At 44.9% G+C, this 18,620-nt stretch overlaps 1 protein-coding gene across 1 annotated transcript; it reads right to left on the minus strand.

The window, feature by feature from the left end:
* Positions 1 to 1,371: 1,371 nt before the first annotated feature.
* On the minus strand, positions 1,372 to 18,203 carry LOC311247821 (histone deacetylase 5-like; the record flags this gene model as incomplete). The annotated part of the gene is made up of 4 exons (XM_084338816.1): positions 1,372 to 1,537; positions 11,167 to 11,362; positions 13,435 to 13,553; positions 17,987 to 18,203. Coding segments are annotated over 4 exons (698 nt in total), but the record flags the coding sequence as incomplete, so codon positions are not given.
* Between the last annotated feature and the right edge of the window lie 417 nt (positions 18,204 to 18,620).

Genomic DNA, 18,620 nt, shown 5'->3' on the forward strand with positions numbered 1-18,620 from the left:
AGAGGAGAGAGAGAGAGAGACTGTCATATACCACACCAAGAGAGAGAGAGACACTGTCGTACACCACACCTAGAGAGAGGAGAGAGACACTGTCATACACCACACCAAGAGAGAGAGAGACACTGTCGTACACCACACCTAGAGAGAGGAGAGAGAGACACTGTCGTACACCACACCTAGAGAGAGGAGAGAGAGACACTGTCGTACACCACACCTAGAGAGAGAGAGAGAGAGACACTGTCGTACACCACACCTAGAGAGAGAGAGAGACACTGTCGTACACCACACCTAGAGAGAGGAGAGAGAGAGACTGTCATATACCACACCTAGAGAGAGAGAGAGACACTGTCGTACACCACACCTAGAGAGAGAGAGAGACACTGTCGTACACCACACCTAGAGAGAGAGAGAGACACTGTCGTACACCACACCTAGAGAGAGGAGAGAGAGAGAGATAGAGAGAGAGACACTGTCATATACCACACCTAGAGAGAGAGACACTGTCGTACACCACACCTAGAGAGAGAGAGAGAGAGAGAGATAGAGAGAGAGACACTGTCATATACCACACCTAGAGAGAGAAGAGAGAGAGAGAGAGAGATAGAGAGAGAGACACTGTCATATACCACACCTAGAGAGAGAGAGACACTGTCATATACCACACACATAGAGAGACAGAACAGAGGTGTGATGTCATCTAGTTTTACCTGTAGTAAACAGGTTTAATAGGTGTGATGTCATCTAGTTTTACCTGTAGTAAACAGGTTTAATAGGTGTGATGTCATCTAGTTTTACCTGTAGTAAACAGGTGTTTAATAGGTGTGATGTCATATAGTTTTACCTGTAGTAAACAGGTGTTTAATAGGTGTGATGTAGGGATGTCCGATATTATCGGCCGACCGATATTATCGGCCGATATCGGCAGTAAAATGTGATATCGGAAAATATCGGTATCGGTTTAAAAAAAGAAAAAACAATAACAATATTTGTTATATATATATCCAGTGAAATTATTAGTTACCTGAAATTATTCAGTTTTTTGGACGGGGAAACCCTGCATATATCGGTATCGGTTGTATATCGGTTGATATCGGTATCGGAAATTAAGAGTTGGACAATATCGGAATATCGGTATCGGTAAAAAAGCCAATATCGAGCATCCCTAGTGTGATGTCATCTAGTTTTACCTGTAGTAAACAGGTGTTTAATAGGTGTGATGTCATCTAGTTTTACCTGTAGTAAACAGGTGTTTAATAGGTGTGATGTCATCTAGTTTTACCTGTAGTAAACAGGTGTTTAATAGGTGTGATGTCATCTAGTTTTACCTGTAGTAAACAGGTGTTTAATAGGTGTGATGTCATCTAGTTTTACCTGTAGTAAACAGGTGTTTAATAGGTGGGATGTCTCCCAGTGGCGCCCCCTTCAGGCCTGGTACAGTCACAGTGCCGGCTGGGGAGGACTGGGCCCGGCCCAGAGGCCTGTGTGGCATCCCACCTATCGAGACAGAGGCCTGGAACACATTCAACTGCTGGAGGGTCTGGAGGGGGGGGGGGGGCAGAGAGAGAGAGAGAGAGAGAGAGAGAGAGAGAGAGAGAGAGAGAGAGAGAGAGAGAGAGAGGAGGGTATTATTACAACATTCATACTGAGTTGATACAAAGTTGTACTGTATATTCTCAGATTCTAAGATCCCTTCCTATTACATTTACACAATACCTGACAGGGGAGGAGGAAAGGAGAGGAGAGGTGAGGATAGGAGAGGATAGGAGAGGATAGGAGAGGAGAAGAGAAGAGAAGAGAGGAGAGGAGAGGAGAGGAGAGGAGAGGAGAGGAGAGGAGAGGAGAGGAGAGGAGAGGAGAGGAGAGGAGAGAGAGGAGAGGAGAGGAGAGGAGAGGAGAAGTGATGGGAGGAGAGAGGAGATAGAACAGGAGAAGAGAAGAAAAGAAAAGAGACGAGAGGAGAGAGGGGATGGGAGAGGGGAGGAGAGAAGAAAGGGTATGGGAGGAGAGGAAACCGTAACAGGACCCCCCCCCCCCGAGTGGGGCATCCGGGTGGGCTCGGTAGAAGTCACGGAGAAGAATGGGAGACATGATCTGGGATCGGGGGATCCAGCTCCGTTCCTCTGGTCCATAACCCTCCCAATCTACCAGGTACTGAAACCCCCGGCCCTGGCGACGGACCTTCAGGAGTTTCCTAACCGCCCACTGAGGGTGACCATCCACCAGTTGGGGAGGAGATTGGGGAGCAAGCGGAGCCAGGCCGCTGTAAGGCTTGACCCGGGAGACGTGGAACACTGCGTCCATGGTAGGCCACCAGAACCGTTGGCGTAGAAAAGACAATGTTTGTCGAGCCTGAGGAGGGCAGGCGAACCGGCGAGCATGACCCACTGCGTCACCTCGGCCCTGACGGCATCCGGAACCAATAGACACCCTGGTGGACCAGTCCGGGGATCAGGCTGGGTGCGCTGGGCTCTCCAGACCACTGCCTCGACATTCACAGAGACCACTCCGATGACCCGGGAGGAGGGAAGGATGGTGTCCGGAGTGGCCGGATCCTCCTCCACCGCACGAAGTCGAGACAGTGAGACGGCCTTGGCGTTCTGAGATCCTGGGTGGAAGGTGATGGTACAATCGAAACGCCCCAGGAAGAGCGCCCAGCGTGCCTGACGTGAGGTCAACCGTCTGGTCGATTTGATGTCAGGTTCTTGTGATCCGACCAGATGGTGACGGGGTGTTTGGCAGCCTCCAGCCAGTGCCGCCACTCCTGGAACGCCTCTGTACTGATCCACGGTTACAGATGTCGTAGTTGGCCTCTGCGGGGGTGTAACGACGGGAGTAGAATGCACAGGGGTGCATCTTCTGGTCGGTAGATGCCTGGGAGAGTGCGCCCCCGATTCCCGTGTCGGAGGCATCTATCTCCACGACGAAGGGTCTCGAGGGATCAGGGTTGACTAGGACCGGCGCGGAGGTGAAACGACTCCTCCGTGAAGGTGGTACTGGCTGCAGGAGTCCAGGGAGGAGGTGAGTGCCGTGAAGGTGGTACTGGCTGCAGGAGTCCAGGGAGGAGGTGAGTGCCGTGAAGGTGGTACTGGCTGCAGGAGTCCAGGGAGGAGGTGAGTGCCGTGAAGGTGGTCCTGGCTGCAGGAGTCCAGGGAGGAGGTGAGTGCCGTGAAGGTGGTACTGGCTGCAGGAGTCCAGGGAGGAGGTGAGTGCCGTGAAGGTGGTACTGGCTGCAGGAGTCCAGGGAGGAGGTGAGTGCCGTGAAGGTGGTACTGGCTGCAGGAGTCCAGGGAGGAGGTGAGTGCCGTGAAGGTGGTACTGGCTGCAGGAGTCCAGGGAGGAGGTGAGTGCCGTGAGAGGCGCGGCCACCCGACTGTAGTCCTGAATTAATTGCAGATAGAAGTTGGCGAAGCCCAGGAACGACTAGTTGTGATTCGACCGTCATTGCAATTTCCAACGTAGGCAGATGTGCCAGGGATCTCCGGCTGAGTGTTCAGAACGGGGATCAAAGGCAAAATATCAAAGGATCTAAAAACGAGATATTAAATTGTTGGCACTCAAGCGTTGGCGGCGAAACACGAGATATTATGTTTTTGACGCTCAATGAGTTAAAGAAGATCTGACGCTGATGAATGGAGATCCAGGTGTCTTGTAGGGTGGTGTGGTGATTAGCAGACAGGTGTGGAGCCTCCATCCATCAGCGTGATTAGTATTAGAGGGTGAGACAGACACAGAGGGTGAGACAGACACGGAGGGTGAGAGAGACAGACACGGAGGTGTGAGACAGACACGGAGGGTGAGACAGACACGGAGGGTGAGACAGACACGGAGGTGTGAGACAGACACGGAGGTGTGAGACAGACACGGAGGTGTGAGACAGACACAGAGGGTGAGACAGACACGGAGGTGTGAGACAGACACAGAGGGTGAGACAGACACGGAGGTGTGAGACAGACACGGAGATGTGTGACGGTGGTAGAGACGGCCGTGGAGGTGAAACCGTAACAACAGGAGAGGAGAGAAGAGGAGAGGGGAGGGAAAGAGAGGAGAGAAGAGGAGAGGGGAGGGAAAGAGAGGAGAGAAGAGGAGAGGGGAGGGAAAGAGAGGAAAGAAGAGGAGAGGGGAGGGAAAGAGAGGAGAGAAGAGGAGAGGGGAGGGAAAGAGAGGAGAGAAGAGGAGAGGGGAGGGAAAGAGAGGAGAGAAGAGGAGAGGGGAGGGAAAGAGAGGAGAGAAGAGGAGAGGGGAGGGAAAGAGAGGAGAGAAGAGGAGAGGAGAGGGAAAGAGAGGAGAGAAGAGGAGAGGGGAGGGAAAGAGAGGAGAGAAGAGGGGAGGGAAAGAGAGGAGAGAAGAGGAGAGGAGAGGGAAAGAGAGGAGAGAAGAGGAGAGGAGAGGGAAAGAGAGGAGAGAAGAGGAGAGGGGAGGGAAAGAGAGGAGAGAAGAGGGGAGGGAAAGAGAGGAGAGAAGAGGAGAGGAGAGGGAAAGAGAGGAGAGAAGAGGAGAGGGGAGGGAAAGAGAGGAGAAGATGAGAGGGGAGGGAAAGAGGAGAGAAGAGGAGGAGAGGGAAAGAGGAGAGAAGAGAGGAGAGAAGAAACGTTGATGTTTATAACGTTAATATTCCAGTAATTTCTGCAGACAAGCACAGTCATCGAGGAAGAGGACTTGTGTGTATACGTGTGTGTGTGTGTGTGTTTGTGTGTGTGTGTGTGTGTGTATATATATATATATGTGTGTGGTTTTTTTCTGAATGAGAGCAGAACAAGACGATTTGTTTATCTCTCCATCTCTCTTATTTTTCTCTCTCTCTTCTCTATTTCTCCACCTCTCTCTCCCTCCCACCTTTTCTCCCTCACTCCCTCCCTCCCTCCCTCTCTCTCTCTTCATTCAGAGTGAAAGTGTGAAGGTGAAATGTGTCTCCTGTCTGACGTGATCAGAGTACCAGAATAGAACAGTCGCGCATGTGCACAGCACACACAGTACACGCACACACACACAGCTGGAGAACTGTCTGACTCTTAATTACTGCATGGACTCTGGCGCAGTGTGCTACTACTATATATACCATGTACACTATTATTACTATATATACCAACTGTCCAATTATCTAGCAGTCTCAGTCAATGAGTCAACTAGATGTCCCCCTTGGAAGGGTGTGGGCGAAATTACTTCTAATCAAACCAGTGAAACAATTCGGACTTTGTAAGAATGTTCGTTTATTTGGACTTCAATGTCCAGCATCCAATTACTACTCGTTGCAATAATCACCAGGTGGCCAATTAAACAAGTGGTTAGCTTGTAGCTGATAGTTAGTAGCAGCTTACATCCAAGCATTAGCGGATAATGTTAGTAGAGGTCGATATGGTATTTGGTAATGTTCAACCAAGTCGACGTTGATAATAGTTCGTTGATAGTTAGGTTGCAATTTAGCAACCGCCGGTACTTGCTAGTGTAGCCAGACGTTTAGCCAGCAGTAGCCAGGTAACAGTTAGCCAGACGTTAGTCAGCAGTGTTCATTCAAACGTCAGTAGACGATACAGAGTCTATAGTCAGCGTGTACATTCAGTCAGCGTTTAGTCAGCAGCGTACAATCAGACGTTAGTCAGTCAGCGTACAATCAGACGTTAGTCAGTCAGATTATTTACCTATACAAAGGAAAGGAAATAAACGGCATTAATTATTAACTAGATATATGAATCAAAGATAAATGCGGATATTAATGGCGCATGCAATGCAACGTACCGTTGGCCAGTCAAGAGTTCGCCCACAGGGCTTTTCACCTTACAGCCTAGGGCTAAGAGTGTCACTTAAATAGCGCGACGCGCCGGCGCAGAGACAGCTTACCTGTCCAGAGTCGCAATATGTGCTCCAAAGTGCGTCCACTAGGTGGCACCAGATAATAACTGACTCATGCAATAAATGTATACAATAAATGTTACTTATGATAATAATGAAGGATAATAATGATAAACATATTGGGAAAAACGTCGGATAATTCTCCACCAACACTATTATTACTATATATACCATGTACACTATTATGACTATATATACCATGTACACTATTATTACTATATATACCATGTACACTATTATTACTATATATACCATGTACACTATTATTACTATATATACCATGCACACTATTATTACTATATATAACATGTACACTATTATTACTATTTATTACATGGCGTTTTAACATTCACCGAAATGCTTGATTGTGATTGGCCAATAGTGCTCGTTAGAGGTCCGTTATTACTCGATAACGGACCTCTGCCGAGCAATAATGACCGCTGTTCGCAGCTGGACCAATCAAGCCCACTGACACACACTGCATCAGTGCAGCCAATCAGACACACCTGCCGGCTGCTGGCAAAGCTGCCGGCGATGACAGCGGAGCGACAGAACAGAACTGCGTCTGCATTTGATCTCGTCTTGACGATGGTGTAAAATGAATTAGGTATATTGTTAGTAAGTTAGCCATGTAATAAGCGGGATAATGTATAGCTATACTCGGTCATTGTCGCAAAATAATTGACCTTCACTGACGTTTAGAACACCTCTGCGAGGCGCCTCTGTGTTCTAAACTCTGTGTCGGTCAATTATTTTGCGACAATGACCTCGTAGCTATACATTATCCCTTACATATACCATGTACACTATTATTACTATATATACCATGTACACTAGTAATACTATATATACTAGTATTACTATATATACCACGTATACTATTATTACTATATATACCATGTATACTATTATTACTATATATACCATGTACACTATTATTACTATATATACCATGTATACTATTATTACTATATATACCATGTATACTATTATTACTATATATACCATGTACACTATTATTACTATATATACCATGTACACTATTATTACTATATATACCATGTACACTATTATTACTATATATACCATGTACACTATTATTACTATATATACCATGTACACTATTATTACTATATATACCATGTACACTATTCTATATATACCATGTACACTATTATTACTATATATACCATGTACACTATTATTACTATATATACCATGTATACTATTATTACTATATATACCATGCATACTATTATTACTATATATACCATGTACACTAGTATTACTATATATATACCATGTACTATTATTATTATTATTATTATATATACCACTATATGGTATATTATATTATATACACGTACACACACAGACACCCCCCCTCCCACACACACACACACACACGTACGCGCACACAGGGCTCTGCAGTGGTGTGATGACTCATCAGAGTGATGTCACTGTGTCGTCAACAGGAACAGGTCACTGCATTCATATTTAGAACTGAATCACCCAGCATGGCTGTGTGTGTGTGTGTGTGTGTGTGTGTGTGTGTGTGTGTGTGTGCGAGCGTGTGTGTGGATTATGAATGATGAATTAATTTATTCATTATAATTGCATTTATATAGCACTTTTCTAGACACTCAAAGCACTTTATAATGTAGGGTGGAAACTGGAAAGTGCACCCAACCTTGGGCTACGCAGGCTCAATGGCTGCCATACACTGGCACCCGGCACACATCACACTACACAATGGCTGAAAGGCTCAGGAGACAGGGATTGATATCAGCCAATTAACACTTTGAATGCCCAACCCGAGTTTTCTCTGGTTTACCCCCCGCGGGTTGAATGCCCATAACGATAGTTTTTTTTAAATGTATTAGCGATCTGAATTCATATTTCATCAACCGAGTCTACCATTGGTAATTCAGCCACCCCAGACGCTCAGATGTGAAAAAAGCGCCCCCCTATCGTCTCCCAGATGGTAATTCACCCTTTTGGATTGGACTCAATAAAAAAGCATGAGAAAAAAAAAAACGGACTCGATCAGCATCATGCTGGACTTTCTGAGCAGCGGGGATTATGTGTTTTACAGTATGTAGCAGTGGATCAATAAAAGGATCGATTTTCGGAATGGCGATCAGGAATTGGAATAATCCATTTGGATACCATCTGATCTCAGGTAAGGAATCTATTTTACCAGTATTAGGATAATCAGACCTTTTTTCACGGAGATATAAGCGTTTCCCCTATAATGTGATATGACTGTTTGACTGTAAGAGCGATCAGGAACTGAGAGAATCGATTTTCAGCGCGCGGCACTAGCGTGCACACGTACACATATACTATCGATAATCTAGCGTTTATTTGAAAACTATTCATAAATAGGCCGCAAAATGACAACGTTCTAGAATATTACAGTAAAGGCGATTATCATAGAATCTCTTCTTTTTTACGTGAAAACGAGTGCTTTTCAAAATGCTATCAAACGGAAATGAACTGATAAAAAAACAATCTGCTTCGACAATGTTGACTGGAAATGGGTCATAGATAATGCAACGGGCAGATTAGACACATAGCCATAATTTAAAACATAGATTAGGCGATATTAACGTTAACATTGGAGTGGTGCTGGGCATTCAAGCACTAAATGAGCGCCCCCTGCTGGGCATTCAAAGTGTTAAGGGGAAGGGATGATGAGGTGGCCTTAGGGCTGGGCGATATGACGATATTATATAAATATCGGGTACAGTTCATTAACGATACACTTTTTTAACGTATCGTGGATATCGTGATGTTTTGCCCAAGAGGATTGTGTCGCGTCAATCTGGTCCACCCCGTTCAAACTTTTGAACAACGCCGCTCCCACACACACACTACTGCATCAAAGTTAGTTAGTACTTATGATTAACAAAGGCATTTGTTTTGTGGCATCAACATTATATAGTTACACGTTATATAGTTACACATCAGCGTATTTACCCAAACATAGCAACGTCCGATGACGACATAGATAGCAATAGATAGCAAGCGTTACTGTTCATATCTCAGTCCGTGCCGAGTTGTGCGTGCCCATTCTGCGGTCTGTTAATAAAGTTTTCAATCAGACAGATGTATGGAAAGGCTTTTATTATAACATTTGTTGCAGTAAAATCATTATGCCTCGTTGTCATGCTGCGGTGCGCTAGTAATCACTCGTCGGCTGCGGTGAGCTGTTGTTGTTGTCGTTGAGCTGAGCTCTCGTTAAAATCAAGGAGGGCATTCAGGAAGTAAAAAAATAATAGCGCTGCTTGCCGATTGGTGCTAAGAACAGCAGGGCGGGTACAAGCGGTGTGACGTAATTGGCAGACTCGACTGTCAATCAAAATTATTCTGTTGCCGGCTGAATGATTGAATGAATGAACGTTATTAACGATTGCAGAATGGGTACAATACAGTACAGCTCAATACAACAACAGTGGACTGACTGGAGGATGAAGACCAGAAAAAGACTTTCGGCTTTTTTACATAAGGGTCCTCCATTTTCAATTCATCAAAACATTTAGAGACATACAAATATACAGTAGTTTCATAAAAATGCTAAAATCCTATTGATTGATTTAAAACTTTATTAACATATTGCAGAATGGGTACAGTACAGCTCAATACATACAATTGTTAAGGGGATGCAGACCAGCGAAAGACTTTCGTCTTGTTTACATCAGGGTCCCCCATTTTCAATTCATCATATTTCATATCTAAATCATATAATATCTCATTGCTAAATATATGCAATATATAATCTAATAATCCAATAATCTAAATCTAATATATAATATAAAAATGCTAAATGCATGGGTATTTTATTTTGTCTTTAATGTTAGCTTGCAAACTCAAATACTGTCTTGGTAAGCCTCATAATGAATTGTTTGGGGAAAAAAAGAAAAACATCGTGATGCGTATCGTGTATCGCCGAAAGGTCAGAAAATATCGTGATATCATATTTAGGCCATATCGCCCAGCCCTAGGTGGCCTTGATGTCAGAGACTTGATTGGGAATTTGTCCAGGAACGTCTGGGTTCTGAATTCAGTCAGGACCTCAGTTTAACGTCTCATCCGAAGGACGGCATTCACAACTGTACTGTGTCCCTATCACTGTAACAGTTACTGTGTCAGCTCCCTGCTGTACAACAACACCACCAGGTCCAGAGGACAGAGTGTCTCCCTGCTGGACAACAACACCACCAGGTCCAGAGGACAGAGTGTCTCCCTGCTGGACAACAACACCACCAGGTCCAGAGGACAGAGAGCTGGACAACAACACCACCAGGTCCAGAGGACAGAGTGCTCCCTGCTGGACAACAACACCACCAGGTCCAGAGGACAGAGTGCTCCCTGCTGGACAACAACACCACCAGGTCCAGAGGACAGAGTGTCTCCCTGCTGGACAACAACACCACCAGGTCCAGAGGACAGAGTGTCTCCCTGCTGGACAACAACACCACCAGGTCCAGAGGACAGAGTGTCTCCCTGCTGGACAACAACACCACCAGGTCCAGAGGACATAATGCTCCCTGCTGGACAACAACACCACCAGGTCCAGAGGACAGAGTGTCTCCCTGCTGGACAACAACACCACCAGGTCCAGAGGACAGAGTGCTCCCTGCTGGACAACAACACCACCAGGTCCAGAGGACAGAGAGCTGGACAACAACACCACCAGGTCCAGAGGACAGAGAGCTCCCTGCTGGACAACAACACCACCAGGTCCAGAGGACAGAGTGCTCCCTGCTGGACAACAACACCACCAGGTCCAGAGGACAGAGAGCTGGACAACAACACCACCAGGTCCAGAGGACAGAGTGCTCCCTGCTGGACAACAACACCACCAGGTCCAGAGGACAGAGAGCTGGACAACAACACCACCAGGTCCAGAGGACAGAGTGCTCCCTGCTGGACAACAACACCACCAGGTCCAGAGGACAGAGAGCTGGACAACAACACCACCAGGTCCAGAGGACAGAGAGCTCCCTGCTGGACACCACTTTCAGACAACAACCTTGACCGGGGCTCGAACCAGTGATCTTCTGATCACGAGCTTGGAGCTCTACCCATGTAGCCACCCTACCATATCTACCATGTAGCCACAGTGTCACGTATCTTACCTTATCCTCACCCTTACCCTAAACCCCTAAGCCTAAAATTCATAATCTGGAAAACAGCTCTCTTCTATTCTTCTGGGCACAAAGTAAGAAACATATTTACACCTCTACTTCAAAATACACCCAGACCGAAAGTAAGAAACATATATTTACACGTTACACTTGAACAGATACCGACCTGTGCGTAGATTATTTCATCCTCTTCATCGCACTCTTTCAGTTCTATGGCTTCGTCGTCCTCCTCCTCTTCCTCTAGCTCGCTCTCCGTGCTCTCTCCCTTCACGTGCACGCCCCCGTGCTCGATCTCGCTCTTCACGTGCACGCCCAGCCGCTCGGAGGAAGGCGTGGAGTCATCTGACCCCTCCTTCTGAAGCCTGATTGGTGAGAAAAACAGACGGACAGGATGTCAGATCTGTCTGTCTGTCTGTCTGTCTGTCTGTCTGTCTGTCTGTCTGTCTGTCTGTCTGTCTGTCTGTCTGTCTGTCTGTCTGTCTGTCTGTCTGTCTGTCTGCATGTCTGTCTGTCCGCCCATCCGTCCATCCGTCGCCCACCCAGTATAGACCATCTGATGGTCTCTGGGTATGGACGTCTGATTGTAAAGTCAGAAATGTATCATGTGACCAAATCATATATATATATATATATATATATATATATATATATATATATATATATATATAAATCGTGTTCAGGTCAGCAGATTATGGGGTGCAGGTGGGTTGATCAACTTTTAGGAATCACAGCTTGTCAACATCATATTACTGATGAATCAACATCATATTACTGATGAATCTCAGCATCATATTACTGATGAATCAACATCATATTACTGATGAATCTCAGCATCATATTACTGATGAATCTCAGCATCATATTACTGATGAATCAACATCATATTACTGATGAACAGTGTTGTGCTAGTTACTGAAAAATAGTAACTCAGTTACTTTACTAGTTACTTCATTTCAAAGTAACTTCGTTACTGTACTAGTTACTTACACCCAAAAGTAATGAGTTACTGTGAAAAGTAACTATTTAGTTATTTAAAAAAAAATAAAAAATAAAATTGCTCAAGTCCCATGCCCCATATACTCAAAATCGGTTGATCAACTTGACAGTTTCCATTCACATCACCGAACTCTGCTAAGCAATGTGGTCTAGAGCGTTTCATTATATATTCCCTCCCCGCTGTATGTATATTTCTCTCCCACCCACCCACCCCCTCCCTCCCCATCATATGTATATACTCTGTCAGGATCTAGGGGTAACAGTACTGTATATTTGAATACCGCTTATGTCACAAATGTATCAGTACTAAATACCTATATGTCCCTATGCCATAAATGTCATGTATGTTGTGTATGTCATAAATGTCTATATGAATTGAAAATGGGGGACCCTGATGGAAACAAGACAAACGTCTTTCTCAGGTCTGCATCCCCTTAACAATTGTATGTATTGAGCCGTACTGTATTGTACCCATTCTGCAATCTGTTAAATAAAGTTTTCATTCATTCATCCATTCATTAATTCATTCATAACCATCTTGCAGCGTTGTTTAAGATATCAATCAAAGCATTGCAACGTTAGAATAGTTAGGATATCAATTGTGCATGAAAGGACTATATTTATATTGTTTGATTAGTATTATGAGATTCCCTGGCAGATTTCGTACAGTCAAAATCCGTTGATCTTGAGTTTCAGTGAACACATTGCACTCACCGTCACCAGTCTGCGTGGTCGAGATGTAACGTTAGTCCAGTTGACTCCAGCAGCCCTTCAAACATGTTCTTTATCTCGTTTCCATGTTGTATATTAATTATCTCTCCAAGTAGTTGCTAAATGGTTTGTTAGTTCGTTATTATTACTGCGTTCTTATTATGTAGATTCATAGCGAGCGTCCTCTTGTTGTTTACTGTAGAGAGCGTCTATTTCTTTCAGAACGTCAGTGGCCAATCAGAAGTGCGAAAACCAGAATGAGGCTACGGAAAGAAATAATAATAATAATAATAATACTTCGTCTTATAGCGCCTTTCAGTCTACAGTAAACAAAACAAACGCAGGCGAAATAAGGACGCTCGCTATGAATCTACATAAAAAGAACGCAGTAACGAACTAACAAACCATTCAGTAACGTAAGTAGCGTTACTGAATTTCAAAAGTAATGCGTTAGAGTACTAGTTGCGGCAAAAAGTTACTTCGTTTCTGTAACGCGTTACTTTGTAACGCGTTAGTCCCAACACTGCTGATGAATCTCAGCATCATATTACTGATGAATCTCAGCATCATATTACTGATGAATCTCAGCATCATATTACTGATGAATCTCAGCATCATATTTCTGATGATGTCACATCATAATAAAGTATTGGTTGCACCACAAAAGGTCAGCAATATGTCACAACTTGTAAACTTGACCGAGGTTTGCCGCTGGTATTTTATTTACCTGTGTAGCTCCGCCTCTCCTCCCTCCTCCTGCATCTCATTGGTCTCTGTTAGCTCCTCCTCCGTCTCCTCAGGGTGGGTGGGAGGCTGCCGAGGAAGCTCCGCCCCCTTAGAGAAGATCTGCAGACAAACACAGATCTGGAATCAGGTCCTACTCAATCTGTCCATAACTAAAGGTGTGGATTAAAACCCTCTGAGGTCGACGCTCCCGTCGGCGGGAGAACAACAGGCTCCAAAAGGTGTGAAGAGGATTTTTCATTAATGCCGAAAATGTTGGGATTCAGAATTAGGTAAAAAAAAAATTATATTTGCAATTTCTAGTCCTTTGAAATGTTCTCTATCTGTTTCCTTATTTGCTAAATGTAATACGACTTGTAAATGGGTTCTATCCAAAGAACTACATTGTCGAGGGGAGGGGTAACACGGGGGGGGGGGGGGGGGGTGGTGAGGAGTATCGATGGGGAGACGAGACTCGCCTAAATGCATTCTGAGACAACGGGCCCAGTATCTTACAAGTCTGACTGGCAGCAGTGCGCAATATATATATATATATATATATATATATATATATATATATATATATATATATATATATAATATATATATATATAAAGTCCAGCACGCGCTCCGCAGAATGAACCTTCGGAGCTGTCTCCGTCTCTCTCTCTCTAACGTTACATTATGAAAACGGACTGAATAGTTGATTTAACTTCATTAGCTGAAATATTCAAACATCATTAAGTCTGCTATAAGCGTAAATGTGTGTGTGTCTCTGTCTGATCTATTCATTATTGGTTTTAAATAGTTCAGGAGACTCATTATGACAAACGCCTCATTATGATCGTGTCTCTAAAAACGACAGATCTAGCTGTTTGGTGTGTGTATGCGTGTGCGTGTGTGTGTGTGTGTGTGCGTGCGTGCGTGCGTGCATGCGTGCGTGTGTGTGCAGTAGACAATAGACGCTGCTGGTCTATTGGTGTCACAACGATTAGACTAAGGCCTTGTCCAGACTAAAACTATTTTGATCCGTTTCATTTTCGTTTCGTTTGAAGGTTTCCGTGAAAACGAAAACGTCTCAAGATAAGTGCATGCCACAAATTTACAAAATAAATGTCTTTCCTGTTTCTTTTATTTTGAAAACCCCCGACCGGAAGTGTTATAGTGTCTGTTGCTAGCAGCGTAACTTGTGTCAGCCGGTTCTGTGCTTTTCGAGCTAACGTAACGTCATTAGTTTCCAATGGAGAGGAGAGAAAGACCGTGGCTCACATGCAGCTCAAACTACCTGTTGGAATAAATTAATTGATTGATGTTTAACTTGTCCCTGTGTGTGTCCAGTCATTTCGACTAGCAAACGTTGCCTGTATTTAACGTTACCTCAGGATACCACTGTCTATTGTATTTAGTTGGTTAGCTATTTAGCTAATGTGGATAGCATTTTGAATAGCATCAATGCTAGCTGGCTGGCTACAGCTTTTTTTTTTTTTTTTTATTATGGAGGCTTTTTAATCGTCAAGGTAAGAGAGGATTTGTCATGATCAACTGAAGGCGTATGCTATGGAACAATAATGTCAGCTGTCAGCTGGCTGTTGTCACTAGTACGAGGAGTAACATTAACGTCTCTGCACTCTTGGTGGATGTATGTAATTTATGTTGGGAAGTAAAAGGAAAGACTCGACTACCGTCTCCCGTTTCATCCTTTCTTGCGCTCCCACAGTACCTTGTTTAGCTGGTATTGTTTGTACCTTGTTTAGCTGGTTCTGTTTGTACCTTATTTAGCTGGTAGTTTGTACCTTGTTTAGCTGGTTCTGTTTGTACCTTGTTTAGCTGGTAGTTTGTACCTTGTTTAGCTGGTTCTGTTTGTTAGGGTGACCATATTTTGATTTCCAAAAAAGAGGACATGTCCCCCCAGCCTCAAGATACTTAATGATACTCAGGCATGCGTTGCTCATGGGACGACTGGTTGCACTATGTTTTAATGACGCCGCGTGCGCACGCTCCCGCGCATGCGCATAGATGTTCCCTCGCATAGCACAGACTAAAGACAGTGCCTAATTGCCTCTACGAATGGAATGTAACACATTTCATTCACAAGTTTTGTGTGAATGTATCTGAGAACGTATTTGAACACACCCGACGACCGGCCATATTGTTATTCAAAGTAGTACTTAGCGAGTTGGCTCATCAGTCGAGTGCAGCACATTTTCTGTGTGCACACGTGTGCACATTCGTGCATGTGCGTGCTTCTGCTCACAGACTGGTTGCACGGTGTGCAACCCCCCGTCCCATGAGCAACGCATGCCTGATGATACTCAACGTTTACTCAAAGATGCATTATTGTTTTAATATATTTAAAGTATGCCTCCTCTCTATGGATATACAAGTATTATTTTACTGTATATAACACAACAATATCTCTCTATAACCAAAGACACACCAAACCAAAGTTACTCAACAATCAGCATGCTTGATTATGCCTAGACAAATCTCAATGGCACAATAATAACTTAAAAATCAACCTGTAACAAAAGAATAGCTCTCTCTTTTCAAGTCTTACTGGACAAAAAATAAATAACAAAATATATGAAATAATAGAAAATAGAAAATCCAGTTAACAAATATATTTTTCAGACAAATTGTTTTTTTTCTTGCCATGTTTCAATGAGATATTGTGCAATGGTTTTCTGCTGTCTCATTTGATGTATTTAACCTCGATTCATTTTGTTTGCATGCCCCACCCCTCTTCCAGTCAAAGTACTGTATTATGATTGGGAATATTTTCACTGCTCCGTGGTTTGATTTGAGTGCTTCATGTGCGACATCAATCGAGTCGAGTGGGGGCGTTATAACAATTGGCTTCGGATTTAGTGCTCGCACTACTGAACTTTTTTGGCAGTGGTCAGAGTCTGGAAATGCCTTTTTTTAGCAAGGCACTTGTGCAATCCATAGATTGTGATGTTTCAGAGTATGAAATGCAAACGCACCCTCCCCTCCGCTGCATTTACTTTACAGCATCCTCTGTTTTCCCGGGTTTAACAAAATAAGTCTGTCAACTTTGCATGCAGACAAACTCTCAACTTGCACATGTCCAAGCTTTGCACACGGTGCACTCCGCCTCCCATTTGTTCTGACGGGGTCGGGTACATTTTGGAATTTCTTCTGCAGTTCATCTGTAAAAGTACATTCTTTGGCATTGTGAACGTGAGCTGCGGTGCGCTCTGTCCCCTCTTCCTCTGTGTGTGAGTGTAGTTGTAGAGCCGCCCCACAAAGCTTCTCAGGGATTACGTCACACACGCAACAGATTACCGTAGTATTCTGTGCAATGCGCCAGTCAATTTAAGTATATGCAAACGGTCCGTGAAAGCCGGACATTATCATGAATTTTATAAACCCCCCCCCGGACGGCCCGGACAGGGCGTGAGAAAAGAGGGACATGTCCGGGCAAAAGAGGACGTTTGGTCACCCTACTGTTTGTACCTTGTTTAGCTGGTAGTTTTGTACCTTATTTAGCTGGTAGTTTGTACCTTGTTTAGCTGGTTCTGTTTGTACCTTGTTTAAAGGTACAACAACAAATAAAAAAACTTTTTTTTTTATTTATTTTTTTACATTTATTTAACCTTTATTTACCCAGGCAAACAAGTAAGAACAAATTCTTATTTTATTTATTGTCAAAAGTATGCATAATGTTGTGTTAATTCCACGACAAGAGATATGTAATGTTAATTACCTGAAATTATTCCGTTTTTTTGGGGGGGGGGGGGGGGGGGGGGGGGGGGGGGAACCCCGCATATATCGGGTATCGGAAATTAAGAGTTGGACAATATCGGTATATCGGATATCGGTAAAAAAAGCCAATATCGAACATCCCTAGCTGGTTCTGTCAGTACCTTGTTCAGCTGGTTCTGTCAGTTCCTTGTTCAGCTGGTTCTGTCAGTACCTTGTTCAGCTGGTTTCTGTCAGTACCTGGTTCAGCTGGTTCTGTCAGTACCTTGCTCAGCCGGTTCGGTCAGTACCTTGATCAGCTGGTTCTGTCAGTACCTTGTTCAGCTGGTTCTGTCAGTACCTGGTTCAGCTGGTTCTGTCAGTACCTTGTTCAGCTGGTTCTGTCAGTACCTTGTTCAGCTGGTTCTGTCAGCACCTGGTTCAGCTGGTTCTGTCAGTACCTTGTTCAGCTGGTTCTGTCAGCACCTGGTTCAGCCGGTTCTGTCAGTACCTGGTTCAGGCTGGTTCTGTCAGTACCTTGTTCAGCCGGTTCTGTCAGTACCTGGTTCAGCTGGTTCTGTCAGTACCTTGTTCAGCCGGTTCTGTCAGTACCTGGTTCTGTCAGTACCTGGTTCAGCTGGTTCTGTCAGTACCTTGTTCAGCTGGTTCTGTCAGTACCTTGATCAGCTGGTTCTGTCAGCACCTGGTTCAGCTGGTTCTGTCAGTACCTTGTTCAGCTGGTTCTGTCAGTACCTTGTTCAGCTGGTTCTGTCAGTACCTTGATCAGCCGGTTTCTGTCAGTACCTTGTTCAGCTGGTTCTGTCAGTACCTTGTTCAGCTGGTTCTGTCAGTACCTTGATCAGCTGGTACTGTTTCTGCTTCTCCAGGAAGTGCTGGTGTTGCTGCTGCATGACGAGCTGCTGCAGGGGCCTGGGGGGGACTGGGGGCAGAGGGGGCACTCTGGGGTCCGCGCCAGGGCCGGGTGGCGAGGCAGCTTGTTGACGGTCCTCATGGCGCCAGTCGACACCCCGCGTTCCCCCGTCACCAGCGGAGACTGGCTGTACATGGGCACTGGAGGAGGGACAGAGAGACGTGTGTGAGGCGGAGGGAGGGAGGGGGGGGGAGGGGAGGGATGGAGGGATGAGGGAGGGGAGGTGTGAGGCGGAGGGAGGGAGGGAGGGAGGGAGGGAGGGAGGGGAGGGAGGGGAGGGAGGGAGGGAGGGAGGGGAGGGGGCTGGACACCGTTAAAGAGAACAGTCCGCATTATGGACCCAAAGGTAAGGTCACGATAAGGAATATAAAGATCAGGAAAATATTGTCTAACTGACCTCTCTCTCTCTCTCTCCTCTCTGTCTCTCTCTCTCTCTCTCTCTCTCTCTCTCTCCCTCTCTGTCTCTCTCTCTCTCTCTCTCTCTCTCTCTCTCTCTCTCTCTCTCTCTCTCCTCTCTTACACCTCTCTACTGTAATATCTCTCTCTCCCTCCTCTCT

The sequence above is a fragment of the Notolepis coatsorum genome (assembly GCF_963971535.1).
Source record: "Notolepis coatsorum genome assembly, contig: SCAFFOLD_2991, whole genome shotgun sequence".
Lineage (NCBI taxonomy): Eukaryota > Metazoa > Chordata > Actinopteri > Aulopiformes > Paralepididae > Notolepis > Notolepis coatsorum.